Source organism: Archocentrus centrarchus, chromosome 21 (assembly GCF_007364275.1).
Source record: "Archocentrus centrarchus isolate MPI-CPG fArcCen1 chromosome 21, fArcCen1, whole genome shotgun sequence".
Taxonomy (NCBI): Eukaryota; Metazoa; Chordata; class Actinopteri; order Cichliformes; family Cichlidae; genus Archocentrus; species Archocentrus centrarchus.
In genome coordinates, this window is record NC_044366.1 from 34,262,114 (window position 1) to 34,275,640 (window position 13,527).

At 42.2% G+C, this 13,527-nt stretch overlaps 2 protein-coding genes across 3 annotated transcripts; one reads left to right on the forward strand and one right to left on the reverse strand.

The window, feature by feature from the left end:
- Positions 1-5: 5 nt before the first annotated feature.
- On the forward strand, positions 6-6,143 carry dbr1 (debranching RNA lariats 1). Its single transcript, XM_030758291.1, has 9 exons — positions 6-176; positions 1,715-2,053; positions 2,147-2,271; positions 2,354-2,434; positions 2,514-2,599; positions 2,695-2,919; positions 3,013-3,090; positions 3,231-3,376; positions 4,463-6,143. Exons 2-9 carry the CDS (start codon positions 1,857-1,859, stop codon positions 5,235-5,237), a joined length of 1,713 nt encoding a protein of 570 aa, XP_030614151.1. The 5' UTR covers positions 6-176; positions 1,715-1,856; the 3' UTR covers positions 5,238-6,143.
- A 50-nt stretch (positions 6,144-6,193) lies between these two features.
- rab5b (RAB5B, member RAS oncogene family) lies at positions 6,194-13,527 on the reverse strand. Of its 2 annotated transcripts, none has more exons than XM_030758292.1 (6): positions 13,393-13,527; positions 12,292-12,594; positions 12,032-12,183; positions 9,709-9,831; positions 7,823-7,916; positions 6,194-7,669 (listed from the first exon to the last, which is right to left on the reverse strand). In XM_030758292.1, the coding sequence occupies exons 2-6, from the start codon at positions 12,455-12,457 to the stop codon at positions 7,554-7,556; spliced, it is 651 nt and encodes a 216-aa protein (XP_030614152.1). In that variant the 5' UTR covers positions 12,458-12,594; positions 13,393-13,527; the 3' UTR covers positions 6,194-7,553. The 2 variants fall into 2 exon arrangements, with proteins under 2 accessions (XP_030614152.1, XP_030614153.1); XM_030758293.1 differs by having other exon boundaries at positions 12,292-12,492; positions 13,393-13,500.

Genomic DNA, 13,527 nt, shown 5'->3' on the forward strand with positions numbered 1-13,527 from the left:
GCCCGTGATCAGCGTTTGCTGAAGAACTGCGCATGCGCTTTCAGTGGTGGACGCGAGGTGGGAAAATTCATTCCGTCCGTTTCTACCACAAACATAAGCATGCTTTTTAGCTCAAGTTTGCAACTTTATGGACTATAAACCGGTTCAAAACACTCTTCAATTATACATTCATATCTGTAAGTAGATTTTTTTCTTCTTTTACTTTGCTCTGGTATAACAAATATGCTCTATATACGCTGTCTTAGTTGTTTCAATTAACTATGTAGCCTAGCTAGCTACTGCGTGATGTGTTTGGTTGCTAATCGTACGAATCGAGATTCTAGTAGTTCACCTGCCTGAGTGTGAAGATACGAAGTAGATTTTTTTTTTTTTAAAGAAGCAGCAGCCACGTTTGTTAGATAAAAAAGCATCACGTACTACTTACTGTACGTGTTCAATGTCTGTACCCCAGTGCAGCGTGTTAAAGAGGTGCTAGGGTCAGCTTCAGGTCGCAGAGCTTTCATTTACTCAGTTTCATCTTTATAGAAAGATGAAACACGATAGTGGAGCAGGAACTCTGTTCATATGCTAAAGTTAAAGGGGTGCCTACCAAAGTATTGCAATGGGATAGTTTTAGTCACATGGTAATTTATTAGCACTGTTCAGGATAATCCAAGGCGGAATTGTGGTTTATACAGTTCCTTTCTACTGTCTGATTATAGTTAACTAAAACTAAGCTACAGCTTGGTGTGAAATTTATTTTTTTTTTTTGCTTACTGGAATAGGAATTAGACCTACACTTTAGAAAAAGTCGAAACAATACGGTGCACCTGCAGATCTAAGTAAAATTTTGACAAGTAATAGAGAGGAAATTTCATTAGTTGTAATCTTTTAAAATTCGGTCAAATTTGTCAACAACACCAACGTTGACGCGGATGTTTATTGAGACTGGGATGCACATGAGTCTGAGTGACCTGCCTTCAGAAAGTGCTGCATTTGTATTACGTGTCAGAGTTTGTTAAACGGTGCCCTTGGCAAATACTTAACAAAATAAAATGACAAACAAACCTCAGCATTTTCAAACAATTAAAGCAAATAAGAAACAAACAAGGCCTGCTAACTAAACAGAAGTTAAAAGAAATGAAGAAAAAACACACACACAAAACTCCGATCTGTTTGTGTTATTAGTATTTCATTGTAAACCTACTGAATTGGGCTGACAATGGCTGTTAAACATCAGAAATTATTTTGTTTTTAATTCCTCTGCTATTTTCTCACAGTATAGAAAGTAAGCAGGAAGGTATGGAGAAAGCGAGAGGGAACAACAGGCAGGAAATGGTTTAGGGTGGAATCAAACCCAGGTCCCTGCAACCTTTCTGCATATGGGTCACCTGCTCAGCCAAGTGATTATAGCAGTGCCAGAATCCCCTGATGTTTTTATGATGAATCTTTGGTGTATAATTACCTCTAAAACAGGAATCAAACATTTTTGAAACTGCAGCTCTCAAGACTCTTGGCTCAGAAACCAAGAACAGCTAATTATTAACTTTAAAATAGCATGTAATGCAAAAAGTATATCAGTTTGTCTCTTTTAGACAGAAATATGCAAAAAAAAAAAAAAACTTTATGCAAAAATCTTAGCCAGTTATTTTACCACAAGGTGATCAACTAATTATTTCAGCTTTACTACTGAATCAAGTGAAAGTAATAGCATCACCATTGTGTGTCTTCACAGATCGTCAGATCATCTTTTAGGAAGCCGTGGGCCTCGGCTTCACCGTGTGCACGGAGGCTGATGGTGTTTAGATGAGAGCAGAACCCGCCCTTTAGTGTGTGTGAATTTCTCTGCACGTTGGCAGCTCACCTGTTTGCACAGCATGAAAATTGCAGTAGAAGGCTGCTGCCATGGGGAGCTGGACAAGATCTATGAGACAATTGAGTACCTGGAGCAGAAGGAGGGGGTGAAGGTGGACCTGCTGGTTTGTTGTGGAGACTTCCAGGCAGTGCGAAATGAAGGCGACATGAAGTGCATGGCAGTGCCAGCCAAGTACAGAACGATGCAGACCTTTTACAAGTGAGTTCTTTATCAATGGCATTTTTATGTTTTAAAAAAAGTTCCAAGACATGAGTGAGGGCATTTAAAACTTTATTACTGTCTATGATGCAGATACTACTCTGGAGAGAAGAAGGCTCCAGTCTTGACCATCTTCATTGGAGGAAACCACGAGGCTTCCAACCACCTGCAAGAGCTGCCGTATGGAGGCTGGGTGGCACCAAACATTTATTATCTAGGTAGAGAATAACAGGTTGTAAGTGAGTCTACCAGCCTGTCTGATTCTCCATAGGCTTGACCCTTATGATCACATGTGTCCAGGTTATGCAGGTGTTGTCCGCTACAGAGGGATCAGGATTGGTGGCTTATCTGGTATCTTCAAATCACGTGACTACAGGAAGGGTATTTTTTTTTTTTCTTTCAAATAATTAAATCTACACTTGCCATGCATCATATTTATATGGAATGTGTCCTCTTCAAGGCCATCACGAATTCCCTCCATACAATCCTGAAACACTTCGAAGTGTGTACCACATCAGAAACATCGAGGTTTTTAAATTAAAGCAGGTAAATCTCACAGCTTCTTCCACAGTACTCTAAAATATTGTCCCGTTGTTTGCCTAAATATTCAGTGTTCATTTTACATGATTATTTCTGCTAAGATCCAGATGCCCATAGACATTTTCATGAGCCATGACTGGCCTCGCGGGATCTACTACTACGGCAGTACAGAGGAGTTGTTACGAAAAAAGAAGTTCCTTCGTCAGGAGGTGGAGTCGAACACTCTGGGAAGTCCTGCTGCCGAGGAGCTCCTAGCTCACCTCCAGCCCAGCTACTGGTTCTCTGCACATCTTCATGTGAAATTTGCTGCCATTATGCAGCATCCGGTGAGGGTGATAGTTATTTATTCAGTTAGCTTTACAGTTGCTAATAAGGTTTAAATCATTCTAAGCGCCAACTTGGTGATCTCTTATCTTCAGCCTAAAGGTAACGCTGCGCCACGTGTAACCAAATTCCTTTCTCTGGATAAATGTTTGCCCTACAGGGAATTCTTACAGGTGAGAAAAAATAATTTATTTATTCATAGCTGCTGTAATGCACAGAATTCCCCATCGTGGGATCATTAAAGTTTTATGTTATCTTATCTTAGGATCACAGTCTGGATTAAATTGTGTGAGCTAACACATTTGTTTTCCAGATTGTGGATATTCCAGAGAGACCAGGTTCATCTGAGGGTCTGGAATATGATCCAGAGTGGCTTGCTATTCTCAAGGCTACCAACACTCTACAGAGGACCACTCCTCACCCCTGGAACCCCCCAGAGAATAATGGCTTGCATGAACGGTACACACACATTTAAATCTAAAAATGAGAGCTCGTCCCTGCGTGATTCCAGCCACATCAAACTTTAGAACTAAGACTTTGTAAACATTTAACTGCTTGAACATAGAGCCACCTTCATGCTGAAAGATCACCCTGTAAGAGAGGATCTTAAACTTAAAACAGTACTTAAACCAATAGGAGCACTCAGCCAGCCAGTTTTTGTTTTTTTTAACCACTCAGCTGTGTACAACTTCAAGACGAAATGGAAGTTGGTAGATCTGTGAAACTGTAGAGAGCAAGTATCACAAGCACCACTTCAGTTGTCTGTATTGGATTCCTGGAAATTGCTAATCATCTACTCCTTCCCAATGACATAAGCACTGTGAAAGCCAGCAAGCATGACTGACAGGGAGCAGTATGTACTGTGTCGCAAGTTTTAGTCATGAAAATGCAAGATTGTATGCTTTGATAATATGAAAATAAAGCAGGAAAAAAAGATTTCTCTGGACACCAATAACACACATTTTCAGTGAAACTAAAATACTTACCATAGCATATTTGAAAAAAATCTCTCTACATTCATACAAAGAGCCAGTACAGTATAGCGTGATGATGGGGTGCCTATTGGTTTATAGACAGTGCTAGATTCAGACTACATAATATTTTTGCCTAAGTAAACGACACCACAGCTACATGACTTGAGTGGCACCTGTGCTCCTGTGTTTAGTGTGATGGCGTAAAATATTCTTTGACAAGTTCTCATTTAGCTTCCTGTTGGCAAACACCTACTCCAGGACAGTGAATTGCTTGAACATCCTTGAGTGCATCATTTCCTTTACTGAAAATTGTGTTAACTGCACGTCTTGTTTCAAGCATCCCACCATCAGCCTGCAGCAAAACCCACTGACTTTGAGTGAGAGAACAGAACTGCCAGAATGCTAACTCATTTACAGGCACTTAAAAAATGGAAAGCAGTTTGTTTTTTGTTATTCCCGGCATAGCTGCTGCTATTTGCTTCTGATACTTCTGCTGTTTATATAAACAGAATGACTGAGCAGTTTTTGTTCATGCTGTCTTCTATATTGTTGGCTTGCATACAACCACCAGGTGGGATTTCAGAGCTTCAGAAGCTGCTATGATGCAGGTGGTGGAGGATCTCAGCGGTGATCTTGCCGTTCCAGACAACTTCAGTGCAACGGCGCCATCCTATGATCCCAACAAGCCCCATCCCCAGGCCACCCCGAGCTACAACACCAACCCTCAGACCACCGAGCTTTGCGCCAAGTTGGGCCTCACAGATCTCTACGCCCAGGCTGAGCAGAGAAGAGATGATGTGGGGAGAGCTCAGGGCAGTACTGGAGGCGAGGAGGAGGAAGATGATGAAGATGGAGATAGTGTAGGGAGTGCAGATGAGCCCAGCGAGTATCCAACCGATACTTCAGGATTGTCAAGTTCATTTAATCCAGATGAGATCACGATAGAAGATGAGTGGGAGGAAGTGGAGGGAGAGGAGGAGGAGGAGGAGGAGTTAAAAGCAGAGGTGACGGGAGAAGAGCTCTCTAATGCAAAAGCAGGTGAAATCCACACGCCCAGCCGTTTGGTTCTACCTGAGCCCAAATGTGGCGTCTCACCCACTCCTCTGCCCGACCTCGCAAACCTGCCTCCTCCTTCCCACTCTACCCCAGCTGCAGCTCACACTCAGTCTAGAGTAGAAAGCGCGGTGCTGGGTAGCGGCGATGACGAGGACGTCCCAGCTGCACGCATCCTGAAACGAACCAGCAACGAGAGTGGGAATGCTGGCAGCAGAGGCCCAACTCCAAGAATCAAACGCAGGAACCAGGTGATCTATGCAGCAGTGGAGGATGACGAGTGTGAGGGATAGTCAGTGTGGAGTTTTCCATTAGTTAATATTCATTAGACATTAATTTATGTACCTGCAGCTACTCACATGAGCTGTTCAAAGCAGAGGCTTTATTGAAATCCCCTAAAAGTGGACTGTACACAAGCAAAGAGCATTAGTTTCTGGATTCAGTTTCCACAGAAATTATAGCAACCAAAATGTTTCTTTGTTTAAATATGATTTTTATGTATTTTAATTAAACCAAATTTTTTAGAAAACAGATTTTTTCTCCCCCCCCCCCCCCCCAACATTGTAATTTCACGATATATCAATAATTAAAGAGGCCAAAAAGATGAGAACAGCCGTTTTAAAACAGAATGACTTCACAGCTTTATTGAACACTTACATACCGTAGGTGCTGATGGAAAAAGCGAGTCTTGTTTTAATAGCTTGTGTTATCTTAGTCGCACAGAGCACTGAACCTACGTAAAAACACTGAACAATAACAGTGAATGCAGTTTCATGTATATAATGAGCTGTTAGTGCTGAGAGGAAGAGCACATGATTTCCATTTGTATACTATTTGAAAATTGTTTTAATGAGTGCTCAATATTTTTCATTAAAATGCCTGGATGTGAAACTGAAAATAAAGCAGGACAAAAGAGTTCTCTGGACACCGATGTATGCTCAAATCCCACTGATTTATAACATTGCTCAGAGTCCTTTAAACGATCCATTCCAGGTTCACAAATGTGCTCTGCTAAAAATCATCAAACATTCTCAGTGAAATTAAGACAATATTTAACATACAGTGTATTTGACAGGATCTCTTTACATCTATACAAAGAGCCGGTACAGTATAGCCTAATGACAGGGTGCCAGGGTTTTTGGTTTATGGTGCAAACTAACATCAGGGAAGTAGTCCTGATCTTGGTCTACGAAGCACACTCTCAAAGAAAGCCCCAAACATGATTGACAGAAAGAAAACGGGGAGTAGGCACTTCTGTTTTTGTTTTTTTTTTGTGTGTGTATTTTTATCTATTCTTTCCTCATTTTCTTCAGCCAAGCCTTTGACAGCCACCGAGCACACAATTTATTTTATTAAGGTAAAGGAAACAGTAAAACCATTTAAGATCAGGTTCACCAACAACTTAGCCTCAGGACAAGGGACACTCTAACCACAACATGGGCAGATATACTCCAGCAGACCAAGGAGGTTTATTACAAGCCTCATCTTTTAGAACAGACAGGGAGAACAACGGGAATTTGAGCAGTTCCTCGACATTTGGAGACACTATTGTGAAATGGAAAGATATGGATGCCAATCAGAAAAAAGGGATGTGTTCAATAGGATTAAGTAATCTTTCTATTTGAGGGGCCTGTTCTTGTTTCCGTCTCGTATATAGCAATGTCATAGTTACCCACTTCATACCCAGTCTGTATTATTTCTGTAAAGAGCTACAGCAATTATTCACACCAATCAAGTGTACCTCAATCTTTCAATAGATAAGTCACTAGGCCAAAAATCCCAGTCTTGCAAAGACAGTTTCACTCATTCAGAACTTGGCAGAATTTGACATGTTTACTTCACATACTGACTTTCTGGGTTTCCATCTAGACTAAATGAGGGGGAATCAGAGATGCTGAAGCTTAACAGCCTGCAGCCGAGAGAAGTCGAAACAGAGAACATTAAATAGGGACGAATTGGCTTGTGTTGGACAAACTGTGCTACAGGAAGCTCAGGCAGGACAGAGAGGGGTTACAAATCATTCCAGGGCTTCAGTTTGTGGCATTATTCACAGCAGGATCTGATTCAGCAGCTTAGAGGGGGAAAGCAAGCAGGTGCAAGCTCTACGGGGGGAAAAGACAAAAAGGAAAAAGAAGATGACAGCGGCCTCAACTTAATGGTTTGGCTTCTTTAATGCCTCAGCCTTTCTGGACACTCGGCAACATGTGCTGCTCAGTTTGTGCCTTTTTACACAATCAGATCTGTGACGGAAAATGATGCAAGGCAGAGTGAACACGAAAGAAATTTCACAATTAGTGTTAAATACTACAACAGGCTTGCCACCATCTTCCACATTCTTTTATTTTCATCCTCTAATCTCAGTCTTCTCTACACCTCGTTTCCAAATGCAGAATCAGTTGTTGGTCAACAGACACGTGTGTCTCTGTCCTCCATCTCTGCTGGGTTTTTTTTTTGTTTTGTTTTTCCTCTCCTCTTATTCTCTCTGCTTGAACAGGAGGATGAATGCAGGGTAAAGGCTCACCCCCTGTAAGTTGGTTGAAAGAGACAAGATGATTGTAGGACTGTGGTGGTGTGGATGGTGGAATACAGGTGGTGGGGATTGTGGAGGTCTAGTTCCCTCCGCAGCAGGCTCGGGTAGAATGGGCATCTGGGTCCTGGAGGTTGATTCCCCGATGTCGGGCTGCGTGTGTTGGGTTTTGGGTGTCTGTTTTTGGCATCTTTTTTGCTATGTTAAAGAGAAGAGGTGACGTATTTAGGCTCATCATGCAAAAACTACTGTGACCGAGCACATGGTCCAAGAGGCAGGGTGACCGACTTCTATTATCTCAGTCTCTTCTGAGAAAGAAATAGTTCTTATGTAAAATAAAATGACACTCACCAATGGCCAGGAAGAGCTCATTGACGTTCATGGCCGTCTTTGCAGAGGTCTCCATAAAAAGCAAACCAGTGTCCTCAGCATATGTCTGGGCTTCCTTTATCACGTAACACACAAAAAGATCAAATTAAAAACTACAAATGCTAAAATGAAACCAACACATTAGTGCCAGAAAGTGTAGTTCCTCTAATGGGCACTTGAAGCCTGCGCTAAAAGTGAGTCAGTCCCTATAGACTCCTGTGTTAAAATGCCCAGCTATACAGCAGACAGAAACGTGTACTGCCAGGTGCAAAATGTAAGTCTTTCTAGCTAATTTCCCCCAATCTCACAACTGTACAGGGGGAGAATCTTTTTGTAACTGTCACTCTTAAACTTAATTAAGGTTTAACATCACTGTTGTGGCCACTATGACAGGTGTCCTGACACAGTCGGTTGTAGCCACTGTAAGAGCCATTTTCTTTTTCTTTGTATTGTATTCATTTGGACACTAGGGGGCACTTATCTTGAGTTATTGCATTTATACAGGAAGGCGTTCATTCATTCATGTGCGTTAACGGGGAAGCACAACAGTTTTTGACCGTGGTCTGTGCCAGGTATGTTAGCATGGACTATGTCAAGTTAGGCTGCATAAAAAATGTTCAACTAAAGGGACAAGAACTGCACGTTGTCGGTCACAAACAATAAAGAGGAAGTGGAGGCAAAAATGTCTGACAGCACAGCCGTGGCGCACGCGTCAGAAACAGCTTAAGTAACGCTGAGTATCAGCATATTGGAAAGACGATACAGCCACTGACCCTCTGCTATGCTTCACCTCAACTAATTTAAGTGACCGGGCCTCTTTTGTGAGCGAAGTTCTAACATTTAATTAGGATTTTAAGTGTCATTTATTAGCAGGTGTGATGGTGTCTTGGAGTCCACCTTCCTCTGATATTCTGCTCCATGCTAACATCACTGGTCATGTTCTTGCTACCAGTAATATCATAAAGCTACTTTGGGCTGCTACCTTGTCACATGGGGTTGCCACAGCGGCTAACTCTGGATGTTTGATTTGGAAAATATTTTCCACCAGATGCTTCTGTATAAACATATAGACAGAACTGTGGCTGTACGTGAACGCGCATTACCTGTATTTTACCAGGAAGTGCCATTGAGATTGCAATCTCTTTTACAAGGGAGACCTGGCCAAAATAGCAGCCATATAAACTGAAAAACATGGTCAGTGACAACACTCACTCAGGCTGTGTCATTTGAACCATAGCTGATTGGTATTGTGAGTCCAACGTCAGACAAGAAAACATTCCTCACAGCTTTAAAAACCACCAGTAGCAGCCTAGACTGTTGACACAAGGATGGTCGGGTTGTTTTATTCATGCTGTGAGCCAAAGCAGAAGATTCACCAGGCTACTTGTTTCCAGTTATGTTTTGCAAGTGTGTTCCTGTTGCAGCCTCATATTTCTGCTTAAGGCTAACAAAGTGAAACCCAGAGTTTCCTTGCTTCAAGGTTGAACATGTGATTCTGAGTAGTTTTTCTGTCAGCTCCAACAACTGTGGTTTCTGACCTCTTTCATTAAGAAGGCATGTCTGTCCTTAGGACTGCTGCTCACTGGTTTACCTTTTTTTTTTGTTGTTCCAAGCAGTTGTGGTTAACATCCAAGAAAGCCACAGTTCCAGAAACACTTAAACAAGCATCTTTCTCCATTTTATACGCTATCAAACACCATCACTGTCCCCACCGAATTGCACTCATGTGTTCCTCCAACTACACCCATGATAACTACTAAAAGCATTTTAGTACCAATAGAATCATTTAATTCATACTACATTATTAACACCCAACTTCAAGAGGTAAATCCGTTATGACTTAGTCTGGACCAATGGGAGTGCATTACCTCGTACTCCACCAATCTCTTCTCGGCCAGGTCGGCCTTATTTCCAGCCAGGGCAATAACAATGTTAGGACTGGCCTGCCTCTGCAGCTCCTTCACCCAGGCCTTGGCTCTCTCAAAAGTCTCCTGCACAAGAACAGAACCAAGGTCAGATAAACTACCATGGAAACACCGATAAGATACATGTTGGACATGAATACTACAAACATTTATTCATCAGCTAGCAGATTAACTGTTCACCTTTGAGCTGATGCAAATAATGGAGCTGGGTAGTATAATGTTATAACCTCTTTGTAAAGTGGCACACTCAAATTGCTGTTAGGCCTAAGGCTCTCTGTAAGTATGGATAAAGTCTTGAGAGAAAGAACCACCCTGAAGTTTCTAGTTAAAATGTCATGAAGACAGAAACAGACTAGTAGGCCTAAAAGAAATTTAAAAAAAATCCATATCAGCATAATATTGGTCATTACAGTTTTCTATAAAAGAACTAGGTGAACCCAAGGTAACCAAATGATAAGAGGAGGAGATATTAAAAAGGTTTCCCATTTATGCTTTGATAGATTTCATCACTTTGTGCTTGAAATGGCCAATTACTTACACCAATGAGCATAACTGTAGATAATAACCATTGAAGGGCTGCAAGACCTAATTCAAAGCAATTATCATGACTTTGGGCAGTGCATTTGGGCTGCACTTGTGAAAACACAAGAAATAAAGGAATATTAATTTATCATTTATAAGTAGTGTTAAGTGGTGTTTATAGAGCACTTTTCTAGTTCTGCTGGCCCCCCAGAGTTCCCGGGGTATCTTTACAGGCTAAAAAGGTGTTTATCCACTTGATTAGCCAACCCAGGGTTTCCCATTTTTGAGTGCATTTATATGAAGAGGTGTTTCCAGCATTTGAGCAGTCACAAACATGGACAGGTTCTGTGAGATATTTTACAAATGATGAGCACATTTTAATGTCTCTCTGTGCTCTGCTTTCTGCCTTCTCTTTCCCCTCACTGCCAGAACCAGTTGAGGCAGATGGCTGCAGCTTTGTGAGCATGGTTCTGCCAGAGGTCTCTTCCTGTTAAAGGGGGGGATTCTTCCTCCCCACTGTCACCAAGTGCTTACTCACAGGGTATCATCATCTTTGAGGACCGTTGTTGTGACTCAGCACTATATATATATATATATATATATATATATATATATATATATATATATATATATATATATATATATATATATATATAAAATTGAATTTAGTAAATATTAAAAAAAAATATGAAGTGATCAAACACAACAAATGCTCAATACAGCACATGCTGTAACCAAAGCAGCAGTATGTGACAGGAAAAGTGCAGCAGCCTGTGTAGGCCTAGAGAATTAAAAAGCACTGCATCAAAGCATGTGGTCTGAGTGGTCATAAAAATAAAAAGTCTCTTTAAAGCCATGAAGGAAACCTGGGAAAAATCCAGATCCTGCGTACACACTGGAAGCCAAATATTCAATTTCTATGGTCTCTGGTCGCCACGTCGCTGTGTATCATGTGTGTGCGCAGGTTTACAGTATCATTGGCCAGCATGACAACACAAGATGATCAGACTAGAATTGTATTTCTTTAAAGGGTTTTTTTTTTTTTAAGTGTAGGTATTCCAGTGGCATGTAAGTGTAATGTGGGCTTTATTCTTTCAGCTGCCCCCTGTTAAAGTGTCTGAGAGCGAGTACAGGACAAATATAAGATTCCAAACCATTAAGTAGACCAAAATGTGAATTTCAATTTCAAAGTCAACCAGTACAAGGATTAGATGCAGGATTAGATTTAAGGTTTATATAGTTCTTACATCGCTCTCAAGAATCTTTATTCCTTATTGAAGCTTCACGCTGAGGTTCAGGGCTAACTCCAGGAATGGTGATTCTACTTCCCGGAGAAATTCGTCAGTAGGTGTTTGTTCATTGGCTGATGGCTTATCTTGAGCATGCAGATGTGAAGCATAAATGACCGTGGCAATGTAAGCTGGTACCACCTTCTTAAAACCCAGGGGTTCACCTGAAGTTATCTCACTAACTCCCTGGTCCTGCTTCATATTCCTGGACTCATGGGAGGTAGACTTCATGAGGAGTTTCTAGGTTAATACTGATATTAGACTGTCATTCATTGGTATCTACATCTGTCTGTCAGTGAGAATTCCTACATTTATTTGAATGTTTTGGCTGAGTGAAATGAACTGAATGTTTGACAAACACCTGCAGGCAGCAGTCCAATAGTGCTTATAACATATCAGTACAGCCGAGGCCTACAGAAACCAGTAACTTGATGAAGGCGGCGGTTTCTACGTACCGGTTTGGTGATGTCAAAGACAACAATAGCAGCCTGAGCTCCACGGTAGTACATGGGAGCCAGGCTGTGGTATCTCTCCTGTCCTGCAGTATCCCAGATCTCAAACTTGACTGTTGTATCATCAAGACACACCGACTGTGCCAGGAATGCAGCTGGACATAAATCAGAAGCGTGATAGATCATTAGGGTTTCTTAAAACCTGTCACTCTGCTTGCTGCTACCCCTTCAATCACCTGTTTACGATTTCTGCCTGTTCTTACCTCCTATGGTCGTCTCTTGGAACTCGTCAAATTGCCCTTTGACAAAACGCAGTACCAGGCTGGACTTGCCCACAGCCATGTCACCCAGCAGCACCAGCTTGAACTGGCAAATCTTGGTCTGTGGTAGTGTGCCGTTGGAGCGGCCTCCGCTCCCTCTGGAGCTCATCCTGACCAGAGACAGCAGGGGGCTGGGCCTCCTCCCTGAAGTGGAGACAGGTGGTTTCGGTCACTTGCACTGCTTCCCAAACAGAGAGTGACGTCTCACTGATGAGTTCTTGACCTCTGTTCTACTCTTGTTTTTGTCTGTGTGAAAAAGCCAAAAGGATTTGTTTTGGTGCAAGGTTTCATTCCATCTTACCTCATATACACATCTCTTTCTCCTCAAGTTAACAAAAGCTTCTCCCGGTGGATCAATGCTGTCTAAAGATTGGAGGTTTTGTATGCAATCAAGCAAAACCACAAGTTTTAATTGCAGCTGCACTGATACTACTTCTGAATGTATCTTCACGCCTTGCCTCATGAAACGGATATTAATCCGATGCAGAAACAAGTTCTAAAGATTGGAGCCTTATAGGAAGGATGGGGACCAAGCATACAATCAAGTATAACCGGGTTTAAATCACAACTGCGCTGCAGTATACGTACCAACCTTTAAATGCTGCTGCGTTCACTGAATTAGAGATGTGTGGGAAAATATCGGCCCGTTCGAGCTGGAGTTTACTGAGGATGCAGCACCTCTAATTACTCTCTCCTACCTCAGAGACTCGAGGCTAACCCCCACCCCCACCCCCCCCAGCACTGCAGCACTTGATCCAGCTGAAACCTTACCCTCAGCCACCCCGCTGCTAAGTCCCAGGACAAGAGAGCAGACGAGTGCCATCCCGGCATACTGCTGTTAAGGCAACTCCCACAATAACTGCTATCAGATCAGCGACCCTTATCTCGGGTTATGTGCTAACGGGACAGCGCTCCCACCGTTCGGTTCGGACGAGACAAAACTGAAACAAAGCCTCAGATTTCGACGCCCAGTGAAACGCAGCCGCCCCAGCAGAGAATGTAAGCGACACAGACCTACTGAGAGGAAAACATGAGAATATTTACCGTGTGTACCGTCGTTTCAGCGGCGCGGGCAGCGCAGACTTAACTGTTGACAATTTGGCTATCAGCTGGTAGGAGAAAAAAATGTTAACGCTTCCTGGAAATTGGCGCAGGCGCTCTGAGTGCCGCATTGTCAAT